We start from the raw sequence: 18,891 nt of genomic DNA, 5'->3' as shown, positions 1-18,891 counted from the left end.
AGCAACTTGAACTCTTTTCCTTAGGAATTCAAATTAAAAAATAATCTTGTTTGATTACAGAAGCAATTCCTTCTTGGTGATCAGAATTCAGGAATTAGTAAGAAATCTATATTCATTGCCAAACCACCGGTTCCCAAGTCATATTTTCCGGACATAGCTGTTTAAGCCCATTGCATTTTCCAACTTTCTCACATGAAAGGGATTCAGTTTGACACTGTCGGTCTCTGACCTGAGAGCTGAAGAAACGCATCATTCCTCCATGACTTGATTATGACCAAAATATGACTTTCCATTTGGGTGATGAAGATTTTGGCACAGGAAGTCTTAGTGAGTCATGTTTCAGTGACCAGACATGCCCTCACTCTGAAAATAAGCTATTATAATTTTGATACCAGTAAATGAGTGGTCATTTCTCAACCAGTTAAGTGTTTAACTGGCCTGAAACTAACCGTCAGTACAACTGCCACAATCCAGAGTGGATCAAGTAAAAATGACTTTGCTGCCTGCATGAAGTAAAAAAAAAAAAAAAAAAATCTCTCTTCCTCAAGATTTGGTTGGTTTGTGTGGGTTTCTCGCATCAATCTTACTTTGTTGTCTTCCCTCAGATGGATGAAACCAGAGATTCCTGTCAGCTTCCTCAACCTGATTCCCACAAGAGCTGGAGGACGTCCCTGACCAGAGTCGCTCTGAGCACACTCGGAGTCACTTTCTTTCTGTTTCTCTGCAAATCTGCTAGTGGCAAAGGTTACCTGCAGATGTATGGGAACATCCTCTCATCGTGCTGCAGTTTTGTCCATCAGCAAAGAAGCTAATGCTAGTCTTTCTTAAATGACTGTAGCTTCTAAGTTGGATTGTTAGTTTACGTGTTTTAGGAATGATTAACAAGATGGTTTTAGTTTTGCTGTATTGTGTTCCTCAATTTACTCTGACCTGCTTCAGACTTCAGATTTAAATGATTAAGTATTATTTTATGGATTGTTTTTTCATTGTCAAAATAAGATTGAAATCAGGATGTTTGAGTGCCTGTTTCTTTTTTTTTTTTTCGTAGATACAGTTTCAACCTCATGTCTGTGCATTGAATGTGGAGATGGAGCCGAGAGGCAATTAGTCCAGCTTAGTTGAAATACTAACTTCAGGTGGATACCGTTGGAATGATTCTTCATTAGCAACAAAAACATTTTTTTTTATTAAAGCGCTCTGTTCATTTAGCGATGTGACTATTGCTGCTTCTCTTGACTTCAGCTGTAAATTTAACACCACACACATGACTGATCTCAATATCTTTTCTATATCTGCTTAATCCGTTGGTCGAGTCGTGGGGGGGCTGGAGCCTATCCCAGCAGTCATCGGGCGGGAGGTGGGGTACACCCTGGCCAGGTCACCAGTCCATCACAGAGTTAAACAACCACACACAGGCTCACACTCACTCCTAAGGACAATTTTAGAGACGCCAATTAACCTAACATGCATGTTTTTGGACAGTGGGAGGAAGCCGGAATACCCGGAGAGAACCCACACACACGGGGAGAACATGCAAACTCCACATAGAAAGGCCCCAGCCAGGAGTTGAACCTGGAACCCTCTCGTTGTGAGGTGCCGGTGCTAACCACCACATCACCGTTCTCAATATCTATTTGATACTGAAATAAAAGTTGGCTTTTTTTGGGCAGCCATGTGGTGTCAAAATTGTAAATCCGAAAAAAAAAATACTGACTTTGTAACTCAGAATTCTGACTTAGGTCCTCACTTGGTATGTAAAGTTTTGAGCTTAGGAGGTGCGCGTCTGCCAATCAGAGGACCGGTGGTTGATCCTGAGCTTCCTCAGCCCGCTGTCCCTTAATCCCACTTTGCCTTTGTGTTCATGTGTGTCCATGTATCACTGGGGTGGGGGACTACATGTGACATGTATGTGATTGTGACTATAGGGTAAAAGCACTTTGAGGGACCATCATTACTAGAAAAATACCAATTTTCCTAATATCCCAAATTTGACTTTGCGTCTCTGAGTTTTAATTTGGCATGACTTTTTAGTATGATTTGATATCTCAATAGTACCTCATAATTCTAAGTTCCCATGTTTTAGCCAGTATCTAACATAAATTCAGCTAAAGCTGGTGAAAAAAACAGTAGCATGCTGTTGTTGTACCACCCATCTTTCTCAAATGTCATTACAGGTATATGTCTGTCAACTCAGCAAATAATCTAAATTCAGACTGTTGACATTAAGCTGCCAGAAATGACCTTGATCTTGAACAAGTTGCCATATTTCCATTAAAGACACATCACTACTGCTGCAAAAAAAAACAAAACGTGTTCAATGGGATGAAAAAGGCTGAGAGAAAGCTCCTTAGTTGTTTTATGGTTTTCTTCCACGGGGATCATGGGAGAAATCCAATTTGCCCATTAATCTCGCCTGGTCAGGGTCTTCGGACCTCCAGATACACATGAGCGAGATCAAAGATGGAGGAAATGCCTTGTGACAGTGCCACAGATTTCCCCAAGAGACTTCAAAAAGACAGCAATAGATAAGCCAATTGAAATGGACACGTGACCTTTAGGTGCCGCTTTGGGAGAACCTGTGCGTTTTGTTTTTCCAAACCATCATTCCTGAGTTATGAGTTAGACTTAGGCTTGGTTTGTAAAAGGCTGTAAAATAACAGTGCGTCATGCTTTGGGATTTAGGAATATTTTACACCTGTGTGTTTTGTCGATTTGGCGGTGTGCTCTCACCCTTCGATCAAAACGATGAATGGCCATAATCTATTTTTAGGATTGCAGTAGAAATGATCATTGTGTGATGTGGGTGATGTCCGTGTATCAAGTCAAATGTCAGACTGCTTTGTGTCAAGCATGGACACGCCTTTAAAATCTTCATCTACTGCCTTTGTGCACTATTTATTTATTTATTTTAGAAATTTATGGTTTTCCAGCATCATAACAACCCCGGACAACATCCATCGTTTGCGTCACTGTGCGCAGAATATGATTGTAAGTAGGTTTGTTGGGGTTTTTTTGGTCACGGACGTTGGCTGAGCGCGCAGGATGGAGCCTCTCATATTCCGCTCGTTCCCTGCGCACCCAGGGTGCAGTTTGAGGAGAACATCCATTTGGACCTCATCTCCGGGATGTGGAGCTCCAGTCTGGATCGGAGCCAAGCCTGTCTGGTGTCAAACCAGCCTGAACAGATACTCTTAGACATCTCATTTCTTCACCTCATTCCAGAGACGGCACTCTGCCCACCCCTCGTGTAAAGCAATTTGAACCTGATAGCACATCATCTGCCAATCCTCTATGAGAACCTTTGCGGGACTATTAAGCCAGTCTCCGTGCCCTTCCTCACAAGCACTTTGCCACGGTGTAGGATCTGAGCCAGCTATGGCTCTCAGCGCACTTCGTCTGTTCTTAGAGTGTTGTCTGTATGCATAAGCTTCGTTCGTTGATTAAGCGATTTTATTCCCAACTAATGTCTTCTTGTTTACTCTCATCGCTGGAAATGATCCGTCCAGATCCATAAAGGAGAAAAGTCTGGTTAATATGAACTTTTTGCCAAGTGGAATATGTTTTTATCTGTCTGTAGCAATCTGCTGGCTGACGGCCAAGGTCGATGCATCTTGGTGGTAAGTACTATTTTATATGGGGGCGTCCGTGTGCGTTTTTTTTCTTTTTAAACGTATTAAAAATGTCAAAACTCCTTCTTTATGGAATAACCTAATCTTTGCACATCTTTCCCCTGTCACGAAAATTGTGTTAATATCTACAAAACTTAAGAGACTACATTCTCCGTCTGGCTTTCATAACCATTTTTGCTGCTTATTTGAGACTGAATATTTGGATAGATACGTTTCCAGGCTGAAGTAATTTGATCCAGTTTAATATCTCATTATTTGCTGTCTTTCTCTAGAATCATTAATTAATATTTGCAAAGGTCCCGTTTCCAAATTCCACACTTCATATGCTGATACCGACATTATATTTGGACAGATGATTTTTCTTTTTTTTCTTTTTGTTGCTCTGTCTTGAATCTTTTTTTTTTTTTAAAGACACGTCATGTCCCTAATTTAGTTAATTCATCCTATTATATATTTTTCTGAATCGAAGTTTAAAATGACCTTACAAAAGCTCTCCTCGAGGTCTGTATGTTCTTGCATCCTTATTTCTTTATAATTTTACACTCTACGTTTCCCCTTACATAAAAGCAAAGAGCATCCCTAAATGTTTCAAAGCATTCGGCTCACTGCTGTTTGCCTCTCCGATCTGCAGGTACATGGGCACCCTAGGCTCCCAGGTAATGTGCGACAACATCCCTGGTCTGGTGAACAAGCAGCGCCAACTCTGCCGCCAGCACCCCAAAGTGATGCAGGCCATCGGGGCTGGGATGAAGGACTGGATCTCTGAGTGCCAGCACCAGTTCCGCAATCACCGCTGGAACTGTAACACAACGGCCAGGGACCACAAACTCTTTGGACGCCTGCTGCTACGCAGTGAGTGTGTGTGTGTGTGTGTGTGTAATTGTAATTCATTAAGAGTTTTATGGTTATGTTTCTGGGAAATGGTGGCCAACAGGGAGGGTGTGAAAGCCTGCCTGTGTGACTCTTTGAGTGGGTCACAAATCAATCTATTTAAAAAAAAAATAAAAGATTTGTAGCCTTAGGCAAGTTAATGTAATCTCCAACCATTGGGCTTAATTTAAGCCTGCTAGATTTGTCACATGTTACAATAGGTAATCGTGATCCTCCATGTTGCTTACTCTTCAAGAAAATCCCAGAAGATGCTGAGATTATGTACCAAAAGTGTTTATTGTATCTATGATAAGGTTACTTCAGGGGCCATCAGCTGTAGACGAGATTACCTTGTGTATGCTGTGTTGTTTTACATGGTCACTGTGTGCCTCTGGAAACTAATGGCTGCATGACCATGTCAGTTGGCAGTGACAAACCATGTGCCTGAACTTAATGCGTCAAATATGCACAAGTGTTTGGTCTTTCAGCTGTTGGGTAAATTTACTGCCACTGAAACAGATAGTTCTCTCACAAGTTCTTTTTTTTTTCTTCTTCTTCTTTCCAGGAGGTTGGATCGCATTCCACACGTCTTCTCACTTTACAGGCGTACATTTATCACGTCAGTGCAGCCGTGTAATTTCTCTGACAGCCTATTCTCATGTTATAATGCTGCAATTGCGTTACTCAGTACTTTGTTATAGTTGAGTTGTGACTTCTGGTGTCCAGATTTGGTGCTAAAACACTTTGACAGTAGAAACAACAATCTTGATAACTAATTAAAAAAAACAAAACCAAGAGTGCAAAAATTTTCAGGTTTTCAGGTGTAAATGCTTCCTTGCCAAACCCAGCAATTTATATTTTATTATATTTTTATAACAAAATATTTCACATTTTCAAATGTGGAGAATTTAATTTGTATTTCAGTAACTGAGCTTTATATGTTACGGCTCAGTTGGCTAATTACTCTCCTCTCAGCTCATTTAAATGAGAGATGGGAGACATTTAAACTTTATTTTCCAAGCAAAAGTAATCCGGGCACTTTAAAGAGTCACGTCTGGTCATCAGCAGTGTTTATACTCTCTGGTTATTTGTTGCAGAAGACACATGATTTATCAACAGTTTCAGAGTTTCAGAAGTCTAGCAAGGGCGTGGGCAGTTTTTTTAAAATTAATTATGGTGAGGTGAGGGGTGGAGTTGAAGAGTAAGTGTAAGGATGTGGTATCGCTGTGTGATCAGCAGCATGAGGGGATGAAGAGAATAATGAGCAACAAACAGTAATAAGTAGCCTGTCACAGATGTGACAGAAACATCTCAGTAGCTAAAATCAGTTTGCCTCTCCAGTGAGGGCGCGTTGGAACAAGTCTGAATCTTTTTTATTTTCTTTTTTCCCCTTCTCTTTCTTCTTCTTCCCTGCTACTTAGAGGATCATCAGGACCTGACAGCCTGATCTTCCTCTCCCATGCCCTGATATTTAACCTGTGAGGTGAATCCTTCGACTTAAGTCTGTTTCATGTCGGGGGCCTCTAATCAGCCGTGTGGTATTCAGACCTCCCAGCTGGGCCCCGACCGTGTCACATAGCATTATCATGGCACATCCTGGCCCTGTCAGAAGCTCCTTATTGTCAATGTCAGCTGGCTAATTTCAAACAATTAAACAGGAGTTTTGCACCCATGGCATCGTGTTCTCTCAGCATTCTCCTCATTAACCTTTTTAGGCATGTTCAACTTAGCTGGACACACACACTCACCTCTGAATGTATATGTCTGTTTCCCAGAGCCGATTATTACTATTGTTTTTTTTGTACTCTGTAGTTGAATTGTTTTTTTTTCATAAGGAATGCGAGTTCAAATTTAGAAAACATTTTTTCTCCAATGAAAAAGCATGAATTTCATTATCTTCTACATTTATTTATTATTCATAGGAGTCTTGAAAATAATAACAAAAAAGAGTCAGAAATAGTAAGCATTGACTTTAAGGATATAATAAACCTTTTTTAAATTGACATTTGTTGTAATAGTTGTGATCGATTTGACAATGCCTCCATCCACAGGGCATGAGGGAACGCTGACTGGTTTGAAAATTTTACCAATGAACAATTCACAAATTTGTTTCTTTAAGTGGTGTCACTGTGTGAGTCCTGACATGCATTACAGAGGTTAGAAACAGGACACATCCTTTCCCTGCTCCTGTCTTTGATTTTGTTCACATCTCTATTTGGTTATTGTGCATGTGGATCCAGATGAGGGTTTAGTATCAGGGCATTGCTGTTAAACATCAGCTGTTTATCTATCTTGGCGATAGATTAAGTGTTTTTCATTTTAAGCTTTGCAGCCTAACATGAAAGCTTCTGGCAGAAAAACCACAAACATGAGTCCCACAGGTTGCAGCGGTGGCTGAATATTTGCGGGATGGTTCTTTTTGTCATGACCTACTTTTGACGTCAGCTGGCCTGTGCTGGTAAATACAGTGAACCATAACAGTGTCGACTGTTTAATCCCGAACTTTAGATTTCAAACAAAGATTGCGGTCATGAGTGTAAAGTCCTGGTTAGTTTTTTTTTGCAACACTGAACTGTAAGAACAGACTTTACAATATATTCAGAAACAAATCGTCAAATCTCAAACGCTCAGGATAACTTCATCAATTTAAAGAAACATTTATAAAAGTTCACATAGTAAACTCAAATTAGCTCCTTAAACCAGTAGAATGAAAGAAAGAAAGAAAGAAAGAAAGAAAGAAAGAAAGAAAGAAAGAAAGAAAGAAAGAAAGAAAGAAAGAAAGAAAGAAAGAAAGAAAGAAAGAAAGAAAGAAAGAAAGAAAGAAAGAAAGAAAGAAAGAAAGAAAGAAAGAAAGAAAGAAAGAAAGAAAGAAAGAAAGAAAGAAAGAAAGAAAGTCAGTCAGTCCATTTTCAGTTTTCACAGGTCCTGAATTCACCACTTGATGATACTTTTCCTACATAACACAAGACTGGTTGTTTTAAATCAATGTTGACAATGTCAACTGAACTGTGCGTCACTATCAGAAAACTAGAATTAGAGAAAAAGTCCAGTGAACTGCAAGGCAAAGCTGTTTAAACCCACGTGTTGATGCTTCCAGGATGCTGCATGAAGACAAAAAAAAAAAACATATGAAAGAAGTACCCCAAAGGTTTGTGTGGATTGTGAAAGCAAGACTGGAGAGGAGCGTACACATGTACGCACCACATATGGTCAGTTTGTTACAAAGACAGAATACACACATATGCTGACATGCATCTAAAACCCCACACAGGGATGGTATAAAGTTGGGTGACTGATGCGTCCATCTGTGTTATGAATGGCTCTTACCTTGGTGGGAGAATTATTGCAATGAAATTACAGAATGAAGTTGAAGTGAAGAGCTTCAGAGTACAAATTCACTACATGAATTAATAAAGGACTTGAATTTTAAATGACACTTCTGTCACGATCCCACAACTGAATATATTGCCAGTGGGCATGAACACTGTAATTATCATACAGTGTGTACTGAGATAGTGTTACACTTTTTCACAAAAGTGGATAATGGTGAATTGCCTTTCTTTTAAAACTTTAATGATTTTTTTTTATACAGGCCAGGCCAGTTGATCATCCGTCAGGCTACATATAACAATAATAATTCATTTTAAAAAAGCACATGCACTTGTCGTAATAGTCACAAGAGTTTAAGGTAAATTAGGTCTTTATGTTAGACTTAACACAGCCACACCTCTATACTTAGTCATCATATGTCTTAATAGTATTAATAAGTTAATGGACTGCATTTATGAAAAGTTATTGTAGTCTTGTTGACCACTCAAAGTGCTTTACAGAGCGAGCCGCATACATTCAAACAGCACTTCTTAATTGTATAAACTCATGATCTAGGACTGAAACACTGGCCTTCCATATGGTAGAGGAACCACTCTCCCACCTCGACCACAGCTGCCTCAAAGAATAAGTACTCTAAATCAAATGCATAAGTTGATTAATATACTAGATGTATGAAACAGAAAAGTACTTTAAAATAATTCCTGTGTTTCTCTACAGTATATTCCACCATGGGAAAATGACAGAGCTATGATTACAAATATAGATAATGTTAATCATTCAGGTTTTTACGTTTGTTTTAGTTTAGCTTTTCATCATACTTGCTGCTGCTATTGTGAAATGGGTGACTCTTACCTGAAGGCTCCAGCTCTACACTTTCTTGTTAGGTTTTTTAATTTTACAAATTGGATATTTGGTATTTCCTAAGCTGTCACTTAGGAAATACTGATTGGTCCACACTTGTATATACTTTATAGCACTTTTCATACATTTCTTATTCACCCTCTCACACAGACACGCGAACAGCACTTCTTATCATATATATTCACTATATAAGTACACAGTGTACAGTGTTTTTTGTTTCTTTTTTCTACTACAATTCCACACACAGATGGAAATTCAAAAGGAAAAGATGATAAATCATTTCAGATCTAAATCCCACTGTAGTTACCTCTGGAGTTATAATCTCCCACTGCAAAAAGACCCCTACACACAAAGAGCTTGGATTTTGTAGAGATGACAGAGTGGCAGACTGTAACTCGATGCCATATTATATTTACTAAGTAGGGAATGTCCTATAGAAATCTAACTGTGCTCAAATATTGCACCACTTACTGTGACTTTGGGCTTAATAAAGTATAATAGATTTGACAAAAGCAATCTAATAAGTGTGGATGCAGTGTCATTTACCTTTTGGTCCTGACTGATTCTGTCTCATCAGGGAAAGTCTTTTTAATAATTCTTATTAATTTACGGAATGCAGTTGTGCCTTAACGATTCAGTTAACTCAGATAATTCATGGATGTTTTGATTGTTGCAGGTACTACACTCAGAAGGAACTGCAAACCACAAGCAACCTGAGTTACACTCACTGGTATTAATGAGTATAATTGATCTGTCCCGTGTCCAAACTGCTCTGTAGTCTTTTTAAATTTCAACTGAACTTGAAAACCTTGAAAAACTCTGATAAAAAAAAATTCCTGCTCAAACTACCATTTCTAAAGTACGATATACAAATGTCATACTGTCTGCTCAGGCAGCCGAGAAGTTGCCTTTGTCTACGCCATCTCTTCGGCTGGAGTTGTTTACACGTTGGCGCGAGCCTGCAGCCAAGGCGAGCTGGACTCTTGCTCCTGCGATCCCACCAAGAAGGGCTCGTCGCGGGACGCCAAGGGCTCCTTCAACTGGGGAGGCTGCAGCGACCATGTGGAACATGCCATACGCTTCAGCCAAATCTTTGTGGATGCCAAAGAGAGAAAGGAGAGGGACGCCCGGGCACTCATGAACCTGCACAACAACAGAGCTGGCAGGAAGGTGGGGACCGCTGAGCATGTATTATTATTATAATTATTATAATTATAATTATTATTATTTGAGCAAATCAGCCAAGAAAATATTTAAATTTTTTTGTTTTTCAAAAAGTGAAGTCAGCCTTTTTATTGCTATATTTATATTTTCTATTTTGAAACATGAGGGAAAACAAATATTATTTCTGCTCATTTTAGTGTTTTTCATAATAAAGAGGACCAATCTACTGTTTACTAACATTTCTTCCTTAATCTTTTGCTCATCAGGCAGTGAAGCGTTTCATGACTCTGGAGTGTAAATGTCACGGCGTCAGCGGGTCCTGCAGCCTCAGGACCTGCTGGCTGGCCATGGCTGACTTCCGTCGCACGGGCGACCACCTGCGGAAGAGGTACAACGGCGCTGTGCAGGTCGCAGTTAACCAGTATGGCACCGGATTCACAGCTGCTCACACACACTTCAAACGTCCCAGTAAGAACGACCTGGTCTACCTTGAGGACTCACCTGATTACTGCATACGGGACCAGGAGTCAGGTAAACTGCACTCCCTGTAACTTTTGTAACCTCACACATCCAAGTGGGAAGATTTGACAATGTGCAGATTAAAAGACAAAAAAAAAAAAAAAAGGATAAGAAATTAGTTCAGTTATCTGGCTTGTTGGTTATAGGTTTAGACATTACATTGCAATTAGGCGCAATTAGCCAAACTAAAAGCAAGAATGACATTTAAAAAGAAAAAGGGAGGTGATCAAACTATAGCGTCCCCCTAACACTTTTACCTCAGTTCAGTGTAGTCCATTCCTTCTTGTCTGTACCTGAACTTTGGTGAGTATGGACCACTTCATCTTTGAAACAAGGTAATTGCTACATTGATTGCTTTGTACATTTCAGGAAGTGCTAAAATGTCATAGCACAAATATTGAGACAATAATTTTGAGTTTCTTAAAGCTTTCTGAACAACATTATTTATGTCATTTAACTTGACTGGTTAATTCCTAACTGCCTTTGTGGTCTCCATCTGGGGTAACCTGCCAGCTTATCTATACACAAATATAAGATGACTTCTTACTGAAAGCTAAATTCATAGCAGTTTATGAGGATTTTCTGTCTGGCATCAATAAGTAGCAGAAGCTTTCCTCCTGAGTCACCACCACAGCAATGAGTGCAGGAATAACACCGGTTTGCTGGGAGTTTGCAGTTTTTCCCTCAATGAGAAAAGATGGAGTCACACTATGTGAGAATAAATTATATTTTTGGTCATTCAGAAATAATCAGTAAGGCCAGCCTAACTTTAGATAACTCAAATCAGTTTCTTGATTTGTTCTCTCTAACTTCCACTGAAGCAGCAACCACAGCCCCCAGGATGCTGTTCTCACTGTTGTCCATGTAGAGTAAATTCCCATTGAAATAAGTTTTGTTAGACCGTTTTTTCCTTAAACCAGAGTAAGACTTAATTTAATCTTGCTGATTGTTTTTAATCATTCGTGTTTGGCAGAGGGGTAAACACCACATTTGTCTGTGATGTGACAAATTTAGGATGCAGATTAATTTTTGTTTCACTCAGACTTTTTAGGAAAGTCCTCAGTTCTCAAAGGATTCAGTCAGTCAATGTTTGATCCATAAAACTCTGTCCTCTGGTATTTCTTGAAGCTTCAGCTTGTTAATGGTTTTCAGTGGTGGTTGTGTTTTATCCTACTTTACTTTATTTCTGGAATTTGGTGTAATTGGAGGATTATAGCTTTCTATTAGCTTCACTTCACTTCACTTCGAGCCCTATCATCTCCACACGTTTTTTTCTACCCTGCTTAGTCCACAAGAAAGCACACAATTTCTGGTGGAGACGATTTAATTATTCATCTGAAAACAATAAAAAACTAGTAGTTGTTTATGTTGACTGGAGTTAGAAACTATGCAGAGAAATAATAATCATAATTCATAATCACTTGTCTTCTAATTGTAAATGTAGTGTAGAATTATGCTTGAGAGTCTCTTGGATATTAAATGCTTTTATTTTCTAAAAGATATTAAAATTAACACGATTTACTGTAGAGTAGCTAAAGACACTGGTGTTGGGACAGATGGGTGTTTCCAGTGATGTGTATGTATGTGAGGTTATGACATGCGGGCGAGTGTGAGAACGAAAATGTCTGTGTAATAAAACCAGGTAAGAGGGCAAGAAGATGAAGAGAAGGGCATGAATGTCTTCCAGCGGAGGTGGATGCCTGTCAGGCAGCAGATGATCCGTGGAGATCGGGTGTCTGCCAGTTTAAGACCCATTACACACTTCTGTGGGCTGAAACTTTAGAACACTACACACCATTATAAATCACCTCCACTGGAAACGAGTGGAAACTCCACACACACACACACACACACACACACACACACACACACACACACACACACACACACACACACACACACACACACACACACACACACACACACACACACACACACACAGACACACACAGACAGCCTCGGGGCACGAAAGGCCAAGAGGCAAATTTTAGAAGCAGGTAGGATCACAAAACACACATTGTAGTTTGCTGTGAGTTTTTTTTTTTTGTGTCTCGATATGGACAGTTCATCCCAAAGAAAACATTTACTTACACTTTTATTGATTATTGTTTGGAATTTTTCTGTGGTGCTCCGCAGAGACTGAAACATAATGAGGAATCTCTGACATTAAAGGGAAACTGGTGATGGTTGAACACTTCTGGCCCTCTGATGTTTAACTGAGCCACAGATCTTTGCAGATAGGGTATATTTCTTAATCAAAGAAACATGCAGAGGCAACTCCAACTTGAAAATGGTCTGTCATGAAACAATTTAATTTATTTTCTGTGTGGTACAAATTATCAGGCACTTTCATGGTCCTTTAGGTTTCTGACTTTTAAGTGTCAGTTAAAGCCGCTCAGATATTTTTGTATACATATGCTTTGAATCTAATGGGCAAGACATTTCCATGTTGGGAAATGCTGCATCTTTAGATAAAAGCAGAAGCACACTGAAGTTATTCATCTTGAATAGTGATGTTTGTATACAAACTGGAAAAAGTGGGATTGAATTCCACAATGCAGCAAATGTTCTCTCCTGGTAGCACAGTCATGTTAAATGCATCTAAAATTTGGATGTTTAAAAAAACGCACAGGATCGTGAATAATTTGCTGCAAAATGCTTCCTTGGCAGCAGCGTTGTTCATTAACAAGCTCAGGCGTGGCAAAATTTTTTTTGACAGTTGCCATTTTACTGTAGTGGATTTTTTTGATCAGAATGAGGAATGATGAGGTGACCATGCAAATGAAAATCAGGGTTGAAAAAAAAAAAACCTGTCATACTCACTCGCTGTTAAGCTGATAAGTCTGTTGGAAGAGCTGATTGTCCTTTGCAAGATCGTTTTTTAAAATGTTTTTCTAAATAATGAAGAGACAACTTGAAAGATAGAGGCCCCATTTACAAAATATTCTTGGATTTATATTTGAGCAGGAATCTCTAAAACTGTATTGTTACATTTGTATATGATTAGCATATTCATAATCGCTGAATAAGGAAAGACTTATAGAGACATCCAAGTTTTTGAAGGACATGAGAGATATTTTGTAAGAATAAAAACTATGAAATGTTCAAATGTGTGGACCACAGAACTGCTGGAGTGTGACTTTAAGATAATTAAAGTCTGACTTTAGCTTAAAAACTTTTTCCCACATTTATCAGCCCTTTTGACCCTTTACAGAAGACACTGAAGCTTTATGGGCGTAAGTCGTGTGAAAAAGAAAGTGCACTCTGTTTCATTTATAAGTTTTTATGCATCTGGACATGATAAAAATCATCAGTGTGAAAAACACAAGTCTACCCTTATTGCTTCCACACGCATTAGGAGGGTCAGTAGGAGTTGCGTCCTGCCAATCAAATGCACTTGATTAAATGATCCTCATCAGATGTGAGCACCTCTGTAAAAGCAGGGGTTTGCTGGTCTGGAACATTCAGGTGGGTCGTTGCTGCCAGTCAATCTGTGATGGGTTTATAAGTCCAGTCGTTTCCAGACAGTCTGGAGGCTATAATTCTTCAGCGAGAAAGATTCAGTGAAGAAATGTTTTAGTGGGTGACAAGGTAACATCCATGCGAATGCCAGGATGGGGGGTTTTCCAGCAGAATATTGCACTGTAACAAGATGAGCAGTGTTACTCACTTTTCCTGTCAGTGGTTCAATGTTGTGGCTGATGGGTGTCATATGCCTTGTGTTGTTGTTTATGTGAGGTGAACACCAGATAATTTTTTGTTATGTCCTGATATGTAAAACCTTACTGGAGAGGGTCTACGTTCTTTTTCACACGACTGTGAGCAGGATTGTGGTAACATGCACATAGACAGAGTTTGGGAATGTAAGGCGCTGCAGTCCTTCACTAAAAACCAAGTCCTCAAGGTCACACACTTGCATGTAAACTCGCTCTGAGTCATGACACGCACTGTACACGGGATCATCTTGTCTTTCATTTAGACACACAACCATGAAGTGCAGTCAATCTTGAAATACACAGTTAAGCTATGCGCCCATCACACACACAAAAAACCACAGAGAGACATGCAAACTGGCCTTCAATCACTACAAATGCACACTGAATCCATTCTCACAGACATTTGGAAACCCACGGGCCCAGAGCCCACAGAGATAGTGAGACGGCCCCTCTGCACCTCTTCAAAGTGTGAAATCAATTTCCCTCAGCCCTGGCGAGGCTCAGGTGCTAAACTCATCTCTCGGCGCCCCCTCATCTTAATTCAATATGCAGACGCAGAGAGCGAGGTCCTTGAGGAGGACTCTGGCCATGATGTCACCCCTAACAGCACAGCATACCAAGGATGAAGGACGGGTGGGCCTGCTGCCAGAGGGTTCGGATCATGTTCAGACATATTACCTGGAGAGAGAATGATACACAGACAGTGAACACACAGAGCAAGCAGAATGTAAACATGAGCAAATTCCAGAACAAAGTTGAAGATTGTGCTTGAAGCCAGTTTGTAATTTTTCCTAAACCTTTATTTATACAGGAGTGTGCTGAACACACACGCGGTCCTCTTCAGTAACACTTGTGCCTCACCTGTACAGAGCAGCCACAGCCCTGCTTCAGAGAGGGTTCGTCATATCAAGGCTTTAGGTTTTTTTTTTTCCCAATTCACTGTTTAATCTATAATGGATCACAGTAGTGGAAATTAATCATCACCACAGGCTGTACCACAAGCAGGAAAATCCCTTATTTCAAGTCTTGACTTGGTGGAAATAATGTGATCTTAAAGTCAGGTTATATCAGTGCCACTTTAGATGTTGTTTTACAGTGATTCAAAGTTAGCATCAATACTAATCATAAGCCTATTTTACACATGAGGTCTTTGCCAGCATGGACTCCTGATCCAAAGGTGTAAAGTGCAGCATGTACGGTGTCAGAGGTCAGCTGTATGATCCACACTGAAGTTCATATCATGTAAACCAGATAGCTACGTCTGCACAGTGATTCTCAGCACTTCCTCCGTGGTTTTCTACGGTTTTATAAACACTATGGCTACTGATGCATAAGAATTTCACCTCTTTAAGCAATAAAATCCACACCTGCAATTTCTTTGGAATTCAGTACATTCACATTATAGCGGCTCCGACTGTCGAAATATTAACGCTGATATGGCTTCATCTGTGGAAACCGACTCATTAAACACAATATAAAACAGTATTAACTTTCCAGGTGTTTTGTAGCTTTTAAAAATTTTTTTTTTAGAATGTTTCTTTTTTAGTTCACAGATTGCTTCACCTGCTACCAAAAAGCAGTTATCTGGAAATTTAGACAGAGCAGCCCAAATGTTCAGCTCATTTCTGCCATTAAACATAAATATGTGAAATTTTGATCTGCTCAGCATCTTTAGCAGACACACAGCATTTACATCTGAATGTGAAAACTGGAGGTGGTAAGCCATCAGTTGGTTTGCAGGAGATTCGGCAGGTTCCAGTTGTTTTCTTAAGATGTTCATCTTCATCTACACAAACACACCTAGGTTTGTGTGTGTTTCTTTCTTTCTTGAACCTAGAGTCAGGAGAAAGTGTGTGTGTGTGTGGGCAATGGATGTCTCCTATAAAATTAACAGCTGATGAAGTGTGGGTGAGCAGGCTGATGGCTCCTATCATCATTCTTTCATCTCGCTTTCGTCCAGCTTTCATCGTCTTACTCGCTTTCATCATTTTACTCACCCTCACTGCCCTCCCCCAGCTCATCTTCGCTGTCCTGGCAGTAGCATTGTACTTTGTTCCTATTGGCTCCCGATTACCTGTAAAACTATTCTGATTGGTCAAACTGTAAAATTATGCACCTTGATGCCACAACCCTTTTTTTTTTTTAATGATCTTTTAACTTTAATATCTTTAAACAAATGTGGGAACTTTTCAGCAGCTTTTAAACATACTCCACATTCTGTGTATTTTCACCTGACAAATGGTGCTCTAGTTTGTGTGAGAAAATGTTCCATTAGAGAGCAGCTCAGAAAGTAAGAGTCAAGAAAGACAGGACATGTAAACATGCAGGTTGTGTTGATTCGTCTGTGCATGTTTTTAAAGAGCAAAAATGAACACTGATCATTCTGTTTAGATGAGATCACAGTTTGGAGAGAAGTGTGCTGACCTTGTGTCACTCCGCAGGATCGATGGGAACCGGAGGGCGGCTCTGCAACCGGACGTCTCGCAGCATTGATAGCTGCGAGGTGATGTGCTGCGGCCGGGGCTACGACACGTCACGCGTCAGTCGCACCACCAAGTGCGAGTGCAAGTTCCACTGGTGCTGCGCTGTCCACTGTCGCGACTGCCACCAGCAAGTTGATGTGCACACCTGTAAGGGCCAGACGTGACCTCACCATAACAGAGCACTGCACCTGCGGTCACACTACTGCTTTCCCGCTGAGCTATAGAGCTACCATCCTGTTGTTACAAACAAAAGGAACGTATTTAGTGCTTCTGCTCAAAGATCAGCTGTCAATTGATTAGAAGGTAGGTTTTCATCCTCTCACTGCTCTTCTTCTGTGTATTCCAAACAAGGATGTTCCCTTGGAAAAGCTTCCAGACTCTCAAGACACTGAAAACCTTCATTGACTTGTGAAGGTTAAATGAGTTAAATGAAAGGTTTAAATGAAAGGTTAAGTGAGTAGCTGGACTGAGCTGCATTGCTCTGAAAACAAAGTCTTGAATCCAGGTAGTTACCTGCCTAAGTCTTGTTTTTCAAAACCACTTCACGTTCCTCTTAAACCCACATCAGACATGCTAATATTCCTAGTATTCCTCAGTGTTTGATGAGGTTGAGCTGATAAACATGCCCACAGGACTGCCCACAGACAAAATTATATTTAGAATCTCTTGTAGTTCGAGAAATGACGCAGCAAGTAGGAAGATGTTCAGCCTCCTCTTGTGCAGTCTGAAAATTCAAAGCTTTAATAATTTAACATGAAACTTCTATAAGCCTGTTCACGTTTGTCAACTTTTTTTTGTCCTGTAAATCTTGTAATCCAGCTGCACCTTTCCCTCCTGTCAGCAAGTTGTTGGAAAATGTTTAAGCAATCGCTGCAAGCTTTGATGTAAACGATCTCAACCAGCGTGCCAGCAGGCTTTCTTCCTCACGTCTGCTAGTTTAAGGCTTCCTACTGCACACTCCAAACGATGAGATGCGCAGTATTAGAGATGTTCTCATCAGAGATGCTTCACTCTAAACATTCAGCACTGTTAAATGCTTTGCTTGATATTCAGTTCAATTCAGTTTTATTTATATACTGCGAAAATGACAACAAGTGTCATCTCAAGGCATTTCAAAGGTACAATCTAATTCAAGCCAATTAGAATCCAACTCATTAATTTCCAAATTCCAATTCATACATACAGAGCCAATTTAAAAAAAAAAAAAAAAAAAAAAACAATTTCCAAGCTAAGGAACCCAACAGATAGCACCGAAGATTCTCTTCAGTCCAGCCCCCCGTCCTGAGCATGCACAAGGCGACTCTGGAAAGAAAAAAAACTCCCTTTTAACAGGAAGAAACCTCTGACAGAACCAAACTCAGGTAGGTTGGCCATCCCATTCCATAAGCTGCTGTTTGAGAGGACAGGAAAGTGGGGGCAACAAACACCATAACACTAGACCAGAGGTTAGTTTCACAAAGCAGGTTTAGTGAAAACTCTGAGTTTATTAACCCTGAAATGATTGAAACTGAGTTTTACGTTTCACAAAGGGAGGAAACTCAAACCAGAGAAAGAGGGGTAACTCTAGCCTGTTTCAGAAAGAGAGGTAACTTAAACTCTCGGTCAGTTACTGTAGTAACAGACTCTATGAACCTTTTCTTGGTAAACCTTGAGTTTCTCTCTGTCTCCGCCCTCTTTCAGCCACACATGCCATTTGATTTCCTCATTCATTCAGTCAGCAGGCGAGTTTGGGTGTAGCCTAGTTCTTCTAGAAGTTCTGGAAGTCCATTTGGCACTGTTGGAAGCGACTTTTTTCACGAACATGGCATGTTCGTGCCACTGACGATCCTGTGGATGTAGGTGCAGCATTACTGCGCATATAATTAAATATTCGTCGGGAGATGGTTATCAGACAGCGTATAGATGTTTTAGCATTTCCAGACAATTATCTTTTTGAGCGGCCATCAGAATCTGTTTGGACAAAAGAAAAAAAAAAGACAGACAAATAAATATTTGTATGAATAGGCTTAAAAAAGATATCTATAGGGCTATTACAAGGCATGTGTGTCTTGGGGGGTGGACTCAGAGGATGAGCTCCCTCCAGGGATTCCCTCAGCCACAGGTCTTCCAATATTCTGGTTTAGGGCCTCCGTTAGAGGGGCCATCACCCTTTGTATGGGCATCTGCCTTCTTTCTGTTGGCTGAGTAGAAGTCTGTGTTAGTTTAAATAGACTTAATTATTTAACAGAACATGATATAGATGACAATACATTTATGTGTGTGAAAACAGCATTATGTTTGGGATAAAAGAACTGCACAGTCAAATAGCCACTTAATATT

General features: G+C 40.0%; 2 protein-coding genes across 2 annotated transcripts in view; both read left to right on the top strand.

The window, feature by feature from the left end:
* Positions 1-1,015, top strand: part of asz1 (ankyrin repeat, SAM and basic leucine zipper domain containing 1) — a 33,046-nt gene extending 32,031 nt beyond the window's left edge. Inside the window, exon 13 of the mRNA XM_072386451.1 lies at positions 606-1,015. Coding sequence (XP_072242552.1) covers positions 606-812 — 207 coding nt within the window. The 3' untranslated portion in view covers positions 813-1,015. The remainder of the gene's footprint in view (positions 1-605) is intronic.
* Positions 1,016-3,340: 2,325 nt separating this feature from the next.
* wnt2 (wingless-type MMTV integration site family member 2) lies at positions 3,341-16,954 on the top strand. The gene is made up of 5 exons (XM_072386452.1): positions 3,341-3,617; positions 4,261-4,481; positions 9,583-9,860; positions 10,121-10,385; positions 16,531-16,954. The coding sequence occupies exons 1-5, from the start codon at positions 3,535-3,537 to the stop codon at positions 16,734-16,736; spliced, it is 1,053 nt and encodes a 350-aa protein (XP_072242553.1). The 5' UTR covers positions 3,341-3,534; the 3' UTR covers positions 16,737-16,954.
* The last annotated feature ends 1,937 nt before the right edge of the window (positions 16,955-18,891 follow it).

This window comes from Leuresthes tenuis, unplaced genomic scaffold (assembly GCF_036924035.1).
Source record: "Leuresthes tenuis unplaced genomic scaffold, fLeuTen1.0.hap1 SCAF_5, whole genome shotgun sequence".
In the NCBI taxonomy this organism is placed as follows: domain Eukaryota; kingdom Metazoa; phylum Chordata; class Actinopteri; order Atheriniformes; family Atherinopsidae; genus Leuresthes; species Leuresthes tenuis.
This window is presented reverse-complemented; position numbering and strand designations above follow the sequence as displayed.